This window comes from Mixophyes fleayi, chromosome 11 (genome assembly GCF_038048845.1).
Source record: "Mixophyes fleayi isolate aMixFle1 chromosome 11, aMixFle1.hap1, whole genome shotgun sequence".
NCBI classification, from domain to species: domain Eukaryota; kingdom Metazoa; phylum Chordata; class Amphibia; order Anura; family Limnodynastidae; genus Mixophyes; species Mixophyes fleayi.
In genome coordinates, this window is record NC_134412.1 from 10,950,352 (window position 1) to 10,960,140 (window position 9,789).

The following is a 9,789-nucleotide window of genomic DNA, read 5'->3' on the forward strand; positions in this document are numbered from 1 at the left end:
TGGGACAATGGGAGTTTGACACATGAGGCTAAGTCTACATTTTGCATTTCGGCCCAGCCAGGCTGCGAAGGTAAAAGTGACTCATAAGCTAAATGATCCTGTGTTGGTCAGGGGGTATTTGTCTTGTGTAACGGGTGGTAATAGGGTGAGGTTAAGAGGGTTGTTGAGGAATAGTATAAGCTTGTCTGAAGAGGTAGGTTTTCAGAGAACGCTTGAAAGCTTGCAGACCAGAGGAGAGTCTTATTGTGCGAGGGAGAGAATTCCATAGAGTGGGTGCAGCCCGAAAAAAAAGTCCTGTAACCGGGAATGGGAGGATGTAATGAGTGTGGATGAGAGACGCAGAACAGAGTTGCCGATTTGGGAGATATTTTGAGACAAGAGAGGAGATCTATGTTGGTGCAGCTTTGTTGATGGCCTTGTAGGTTAGTAAAAGTATTTTATATTGGATTCAGTAGAAAACAGGCAACCAGTGTAGACATACAGAGGGATTCAGCAGAGGAATACAATTGCTTTTTATGTGTATAAAGCACACAATAACTAAAAAGATAAAACAAATGTCTGACATAATATTAGGAGAAAGTGGTGGTCAAAGGGTTCGGTTTATAGGAAAAGGCTGGAAAGTTTCCTCCTAGATGAATATTGATATTTAACTCCAAAACAATATTTCTGACTGTTTATTTTTAATTTTTTTATTGTACTTTTTGTTCTAACCAATGAAACAGGTTTTCAAAGTAATTATTTTCAGAATTCTTATTTCTGGTGCACACTTTATTAATGTTCATTGAAAGGACGGACACATTTTTAGTTTAGATATTTCCAGTTGTATCTAGTTGTGGCGCATTTTAAGCTGTCTTTTCCTTTTCTCCGCTTACAGGGTCTATTACATCTATTCTCTTTATCTATCATGTACTATGGTTGCAAAACATTTGAACATTTTGGGAATGATTTTGCTGGTTAAAGAAGATAAATAAACAGAACAGCTGATGGGGAGAGATAAGGATGGATAGTCCTGTGGCGCCAGGGATTACGGTAACAGTGTGTGACCTCTGGGCTGGGAACTGCCAGGTAAAACGTCTCTGAACCAGCAGGTGATGTAGCGTCAGCTTGAACTCCAGTTGCATTATGGAAGGATCATCTCAAGACAAAATGAAATCCTTAGTCCTCTGCGTGTTCTTCATCCAGAGGTTTAGAAATAATAAATATTCTTTGTGCACATAAATCATTTAATTCCTTTTACTGTAACTGGGGATAGTAGTTTGAAGAACATAGAGAAGCTTATTCAATATAACTGTTCAGAGAGCGGTGATGTACTGTAACCCATAGCAACCAGTCAGATAGTTCATAAAGACTAATTAGTCTAGCAAGGGCAGGTCTAGACTTTTTGTTTAGGAGAGGGGTGGATTCCAAACCCCTCCCACTCTGGTCAGTCACATGACCAGTATCAATTTTGGACCTCCCCTTTAGTAGACCGCAAGGGGCAGGTGAGGGGGTGTGATGACACGATTTGCCCAATCGCGGCTCCACCTGCGGCGCACTGACGTGCTTTGCACCACCCCACAATGGGGGGCGGGGCATCAAATAGCAGCATCAAGGCGTCCGCACCCACTTCAGACTAAAGTGAAGCGGGATCCCGGAGGGTGGCCAAAGCTGCCGGGAGACTAGGAGGATTCACCAAAATTCGGAAGTCTCCTGGACATCACGGGAGAGTAGGCAAGTATGATAACCAGGCTCATACAGATACTGGGAATTAGCAGCATACAGATCAAGTTAGGTGGCACTGTGCATAAGTCTATAGATGAGGAATGAGGACTGATAGAGTGTTACACCCACAAGAAGAGAAGTGGTACTGAGCAGCTGTCCATACTGTATCTACAGAATAAGAGTGGATACTGGGAACTACACGTATAAAAACAGAAATGTATCTCGTCATTATTAAAAGCATTAGCAGGGATAAAACAATCTAGAGGCAAATGTATATCTAAAACTTGGTATTGTTGGGACAATCGGCAGCTATGCTACAATGTCCCCACTTTCTCCTCTCTCCTCTAAACTGTACATGTGAACATCATGGAAACGTTATTGGTGAGAGCCAGCACTGCTTGAGACGCTGCACCATTTTGTAACCTTATTTTTGGATAGTAACACTATCCGTGTCTTATTTTATGGTATGCTCCACTCAAAGGATACACTTGAGCTTAATCCGTGGCTAAGAAATGATCTAACAGGATGTTATCAACATAGAGGAAGAGGTTAATCTCCAGCCATCACCAGAATTATATTGGGGAGACATCTGTCTCTCTGCTAGGGAGAAAGTTGATCAGACGGTGCTCTGTCCAATTCACACACTAAAATATCAGGCAGGTTAGTTACTAGACCCTCTCATAGACAAATGCTTGGAGAACATTTTTTTTTCTGTACAATACTCAAGTTTAAAAAAATCCGCAGGTGAAGGCTCAGCGGATAGACGGTGGCCCACGGGATGCCCTGTTAGCCACAACTCCCCTATACTGCTCATTTCACTGCTCCCAGCCTACGGATTTAATGGGTCTGCAGACTCCTGTTTCCATGCAGTTCTCCTGGCTCTCTAATACACTATAATGTAATTTGTAATTGGAGGTCTGCAGAGGTGCTTGTATCATTATCCTACATGGCCAATAAAATACATTTTCTTTTTTTTACAAAAAATCCAAGTATTTCTACTGACTGCTTGGATGTTTTTTAACACACAAACGTATAGACCAGCTAATGCGTACGGCATGGGGGGCAGCTAAAAACAATACATACAAATAATCGGAGCACATCCAAATATAGCAATATAATTGATATACTTATATAGCTACAAACTAGCTATCCTAATAAATAGGTGAAAGCTTTACTTATATTGCTTCACAAGTAAGCTTGGCAAAGATAGAGTATTTTTTTTTTATTCCGTTTGCTCTAGACAAACGTAACTTATCCAAGTATTAGCACACTGTAATCACTTCTAAAGGACATGTACACAGCAATTAGGTAACCACACAGCCAATTGACACCATGAATATCTACAATATCTGCAACTTAAGCTCTTTCCCTGTGCTTCACTGGTACAAGATAAAGGTAATTCCTTTATAAAGCCCACAACATTAATATAACCATCCTATGGCTCAGGATCCCTATTAACAATACTCCCAACATATTGTCAATGTGTTTTGCACACAGCTCTCCAGTAACAAGCTCACTGCAGTAACAGAATCTCATGATAATGTAAAATAATGTTTTACAACCATACACAGAGGGATGAAGACCTTTATTAGTATGTTGTTAATAAAGGTTGGTTTATCCTTCCTGGCATCCCCCCTCTCTCCTGTTTTTATACTCTGTATTATGAATACAATGTATATGTTTCAAAGAGTAGTTTATAGATATTCTTAAACTCCTCTGGGATTGTGCAGTGCTTGGAACTTATGTTTCCGTGAACCTTGTTGCTTTGTGTACCTGCCAAAAGCAGGAAGACATTGGACTTGGTCCCTGTCCCACCGGCAGAGAAGTGGACAATGTGGCTTGGTGACCGGGACAGCGCTCCATGACAGATAATGAATAGATAATAATGCCCACAGATAAGGCTGCCTAGGGGCAGAATTTATCATCATCATTGTTTATTTGTAAGTGGGTATATCAAGTCATACATAAAACAAGACAGATAAAGTTGACAAAGAAGGTGCAGGAATGGAACAGATGTAAGATCCAGGCTGGGAATGCTGGGGGTGATTGTATACTGGCAGGTTTACACATACTGTATATGTAGTAATTTACTAACACAATGTAAGAAGCAATCAGAAATTAGTTTTCCTCAGTCTAGTGCACGGCAGACTAATGACAGTACAGGTCTTCATAACTTGTCTCTACAAAATGATTCCAGTAAAGACCAATTTTAAAAATAAAAAATATAAATTTTGCTTTATGAAAAACGAATTTGGATGGTGATGACTTTTAAAGATACTCTAATTCAATTTTATATAAGTCTTCCCCATATTGTTATGATTGTTATTATAATTATTATTATTATTATTATTATTATTATTATAGCAGCACAGAAAGTGTAAGCATGTAAAGCAAACAAAATAAATCAAAGCATAGGACAAACCTGATTGTGAAAGCATTTACAATTTTGTAGGAAACAGGCAGAGCAGGTTCCAAGACAAGAGCAGTGATTTTGACTCTGGGAACAGCAGCCAGGGTGTACCAGTGTGAGTAGTATAGGTGGGAGTAGGGTAGGTGTGAGGGTGTACCAGTGGGAGTAGGGTAGGTGGAAGTATGGTAGGTGTGAGAGTGCACCAGTGTGAGTAGTATAGGTGGAAGTAGGATAGGTGTGAGTGTGTACCAGTGCGAGTAGTATACGTGGAGTAGGGTAGGTGTGAGTGTGTACCAGTGCGAGTAGTATACGTGGAGTAGGATAGGTGTGAGTGTGTACCAGTGCGAGTAGTATACGTGGAGTAGGATAGGTGTGAGGGTGTACCAGTGTGAGTAGTATAGGTGGGAGCAGGGTAGGTGTCAGGGTGTACCTGTGCGAGTAGGGTAGGTGGGGTACGGAAGAACAGTGCTGAGTACACCGACAACACTTGCCACGAAAGCTGGAGTCCGGCTGGCTGCTTCCATGATGAGGATCCATAACGACTCTTGACTGAAGCGACTTTAATCAATCCCGAAGACAGAAGACGCCGACGTCACTGACCTCGCCGACGCTGATCATGTTGCTCTTAAGGGGGTAATGTAACTATGGGGCCATGTACAATGTACAACTCTTTGTAAAGTACATGTATGTATAACATTCAAATATAAGTCTTGGGGCGAGTCCAATCAGGTGTGGTAGAGATTTATATATGTGGGCAGCAGCCCAGGAGATTGCATGTAGCCAGGAGTGAGAGGTGGCTATCAATGAGGAGACGAGGTACTATGAGGGTATAAGGGAGAGTGTTTCAAGATGAAGTTTTAGATGTATGAAGAGCTGGTGTTGAGTCCTTTGTAGGTAAGTAATTTGAATTGGATTCTCCAGGATATGGGAGCCAGTGTAATGATTTGTGGTGGATGCGTAGTGTTGAGGGTGGAAGATCAGTCTTGACGCAGAATTCAGGGTAGGAGAGGTAGGTTTGGGTATCATCAGTGTAGAGGTTTTCTTAGAGGCCATCTGAGCCACGTAGGTCACCAAGCAAAGGCCTGCATAGTAAGAAAGCAGAAGGTTGCGAACAGAGTCTTATAGAGTCCATAAGATAGTGGGAATGGGAGAACGTGGCAGAGGCAGAGACATTGAAGGAACAGTTGGATAGGTAGGAATTGAACCATGAAAGAACTGTGCCATGAAGACAAATGGAGTGAAGGATGTACAGAAGAAGATGGTAATCAACATGCCAAAGTGGCTGAGACAATGAGGCAGGGACAGATGTGAATGACAAATATTCTCTGTACAGCCGTGCGTAATTGGTGACATTATAAAAATATATGATAATATGTCATTAGACCTTGGATTTCATTGAGAGGCACAGTCATGGGGCCCCACTCCTTGGATCACACAGAAGGGCTCAGTAATGAGGACCCACCACTTGGATTCTGCTTAGGAGGATTAGCACATGTGGGACCGCACTGTATGGAACAATGATGGGCACCACACCTTGGGTCCACTCGGTTGTCTACTGAGGAACACTACACCTTGTACCCCAATGTGAAGAACAATGATGGGCACCATACATTGGACCTCACCAAGGAGCATCACACCTTTAAGCTCAATGAGGGGCACAGTGATGAGGTACCTCACTTTTGGACCCCACATAAGGGTACAATGATGGGGCATCATACATTGGATCCCACTAAAGGGCACACTGACGAGACCCCGTACCTTGAATTTCACTGAAGGGCACAATAATAAGCCCTAATACTTTGGCTCTCATTGAGAGGCACAATGATGGGGCCCTATGCCCTAGACTCCACTGAAGGGCACACAAATTGGGCATTCACATATTGGATCCAACTGACGGTCACAATGATGAGGCACCACACCTTGGATCCCACTCGGTTGTATACTGAGGAACACCACACCTTGGACCCCAATGTACAGAACAGTGATGGGGCTCCACACTTTCGACTCCACTAAGGAGCCCCACACCCTGAATCTCATTTTGGGGCATCACACATTGGTTCCCACTGAGGGACACAATGATGTGGCACCACCTCCTAAAACCCCACTTCTTGGAACCTGCTGGGTGTTGCACCAATGGGGCACTGTGATAGAAAGACTTTTATTCCAGCATGTTGAATTATGCTCTTTAGTGTGTTGGGAAGCTCAGTAACCCCATAGTCTCTGATCTACAGATCAAGACACCCCGACCTTCAAGTTGGCTGGTAGTCCAAACAGAAGCTTATCCTGACCATACAATGCCAACACTGGACTCATGACCATACACGGTTTAGGAGCACAATGTTGGGGCAACACCACTCAGATCCTACACTGAGGAATAGCAAACCTTGGACGTTGGACCTTACGTTTTGGTCTTCCTCTAAAGCACATACCATACACTTGACAACAAGACAGAGTAAAAATTGACACCAGTTTATTAAATGTGACAAATTTAAGTTACACGTTTAAATTGTTCAAAAATACATAATAAATAACTTCATATATTTAACACATTTTAAATCAGGGTATAACAACTATATTACACATTGCATGATAATGACATAGGAATATCCATCAGCTATGTCAGATATCCAACCCACATTAACTTGGCGGGCATGGATTAGCTAGTTAGCTCCTCAAAGAACTAATGGGACCATCATTTTTTTTCCTACGACCTTTAATAGTCTGTAATTACAAAGAAAGAGCCAGTTATAGAGGTGACTAAAGGTTAAAAGCAGAGCAGCAATATTTATTAATACTGAGCTGGGTGAATAGTGGAAGAGCACAGAGCCGACGGGAGGGGGGTTCTTACGGAAAATAATATACATTATTAACCCCTTTTGTGCCAGAAGGTTCAGGCAATCTTTAGACAACCGGAGTTTTGTCTAAAGTGTTCAGGTTATGTGAGGTACAAGTGACACGTTCCCTGTTCGTGTAGAATCCAAGGTTGTCCTCATTTATCCATAAAAGAGGATATGGATAATAATAACATTGTGAATTTAGCGTTCTGCGGAGAACCTAGGTCCGGCAGCAGTATCCGCATCCCTTGTTGCCACAACAATTACAGCAGTAAGTGCAGACGGAGAGGACTGAATGTCGCTTGATCCGGGCAGGAGACTCCTAGAAAAAGAGGATATCACAACGTTAATAAATGTTCCCTCAATGAAGATAAGGTAAAAGTGGATTCCTGTGGACAATAAACTTTCTCCATCTCTACTCTATGGTGAAACATAGCTAGGATCTTCTTTTCCATGGAAAACATCCAAAAAAGCCCCAAAGAAAACATAATTTGTTTTAATACTTTGTGACATTGCAGATATCTGGGATAGGACAACAAGTGTTTAAATAATGTAGAGATAACAAACGTAAGAATTTCACCCAGAGTTATCTTTGCAGGTGGGTGGGGGGTACCCCCCCGTTCTGTGTCTCAGCTGTGTCTCGTAGGAAATCTCCTACACAATGAGGGCAATTGGGGGTATCTCTATCCTAGATAATGGTACCCTCATGGTGGAAGATTAGGGTCTTACTGTAAAACATATGCAACGCCTGGTTCGGGGATCAGGACGACTTAGGCTAATACGCTTGCCCTTAAACACATTGCCGTTTTCAATTTGCCCGGCAAGTCACAGAACATCGGCAATGTGCTAGAATCGCAGGTTAATTCATTTATCCAGGATTCAGTACATGTGATGTCATTGTGGACGAGACATGATGTCATTGCGGGGGGGGCGTGTCTAGGTCTGGAGGCAAAGCTTTAGCTGCTAGAACCCTTGAGTTTGCTCATCATTTGAGATGACACACGCCTCCCAACGATCCCGATTTTGGCGGGACATTCCTATTCGCAGGCTGCGAGATGGGTGGGGGTTCACCAAATGTAGACGGAGCTTTGTCCGATTCTGCACGTTTGTGGGGGGAGTTTGGGAGGAACAGGGGTTGGGCGTGTGTTAGCTAGTTACCTCCACAGAGATCTAATGATGACATAAAAAAAAAATGTTTCTCTTACATATGCCCCAGCAAAGAACATTCTTCCTTGCAGAATGTCAACAAAGCTGAAATCTCTGTAGCACAAAGGGCAACAACCAGGGACCGTCTGGCAAATTTTAGCCCAAGGGGCGAGACTCAGCACAGGAGCCTATTAGGAACATTTTAAAGGAAAGCCCCCTGCCCCCCCCCCACCCCCCCAGCCTAGACAGCCCCTGGCAACAGCCTTGGCACTCTTATGTGTATATATTTTAGATCAGAAGTATTCGGCTTCCCAGATGTTGTGTATGTAACCCAGCTCGTGTCTCCTCTCCACACATAGATCAGTGCATGAAAGTGATTGCACACAGCACAAACTGGGTTGAAAAGTCCAAACAATTTACAGTATAATTGACATTACTATCGTCCCATTTGACATATGACTTTCCCATGTAATGTATTTATACATATGACATTATCTATATTTATTTATGTCTTCATCTGCAAATACGAACAAACATTTGTACTTGAACAAACACAAAGTCACACGAAACAGAAGTAACACAGTGAGATTTACTCTCCATATTACAACGAAGATCAGATTCCTCCATCGCTGTAGATAACATAATAATACGAACATTCACAGATTATTGGTTTAGTTTATAATGTGCAATAACTGCTCCTCACCTGTACATTATATTCCTCCATCTGAGTCTGGGGGAGATAATCTGCATAATTCATCATTTCATTCTGCAAGGGAAGAAAAGGAAACGGTTATAATATTTACTCCATACATAGATACATTGCTGACACTGCACTGTGTATATAAACACCCCTATAGTAAATAACATACTATGTGACATATATAAACATGAACTAGGGACACGTAAGACAGTTATAAAACAATGCACTTTCCTCCCGCAGTAACAGACACAGTTCTGAACCACCAAAGACATTTAGAGACATATTGTAATTTCCAAAGACTCCTACAGACACAAGTTGCTAAAACATGACATAATATACAGGGTGGGTGATATTATAAATGTAAGAGTCAAATTAACACTTTTGGGAGTCAAAAGAGGATTTTGTCCATTCAGATCTATACATGAGTCCCAAAAGGAAAATGATTTGGACAGAGAGATGGGTAAATTTGGGTCTAAACAGGGATCTGTCTGTCCAAAGCAGGTTAGGAGGTATAACAAAGAGCTCTAATACAACATAAACACTGAGAGGTATCCGCAGGGTACAGACAGTGACTTACCCCCCTGATGGAAGCGCTGAGGCTCCTCTGGCAGAGTGCGGAGAGGATGAGGAGCGCGCAGAGAGCGGAGCCTTTCATTGTCTGTGTGTCTGTGGTCACCAGGTGAGATCAGACTCGGAGGATGTTCCACCTGCTGGGACAGAGCTGTATTTATGGGCAGATCCCAGCCACGGGGTCACACAGAAGGTCACTTCTCTGATAATCTCTGGCGCCTTCTGTGTGTTTTGTTTCTTTCGTTACTGGCAATGCAGATTTCCACATTCTGTAATGTTTTGGAGACATTATCACACTTTACATTTTTTTTTTACAGTTACTGGAGAGATAACGTCAGAGATTGGGACATTCTAGTAAGTGACAGTCAGTTGTTGTCTGATGGGAAGAGCTAGGAGGGCGCCTCACTGCAACTTTGTCTGTGTCTGGT

At 42.4% G+C, this 9,789-nt stretch overlaps 1 protein-coding gene across 1 annotated transcript; it reads right to left on the minus strand.

The window, feature by feature from the left end:
• Positions 1-6,564: 6,564 nt before the first annotated feature.
• Positions 6,565-9,505, minus strand: HAMP (hepcidin antimicrobial peptide). Its single transcript, XM_075190125.1, has 3 exons — positions 9,369-9,505; positions 8,795-8,857; positions 6,565-7,267 (listed from the first exon to the last, which is right to left on the minus strand). The coding sequence occupies exons 1-3, from the start codon at positions 9,444-9,446 to the stop codon at positions 7,166-7,168; spliced, it is 243 nt and encodes an 80-aa protein (XP_075046226.1). The 5' UTR covers positions 9,447-9,505; the 3' UTR covers positions 6,565-7,165.
• Positions 9,506-9,789: the final 284 nt, after the last annotated feature.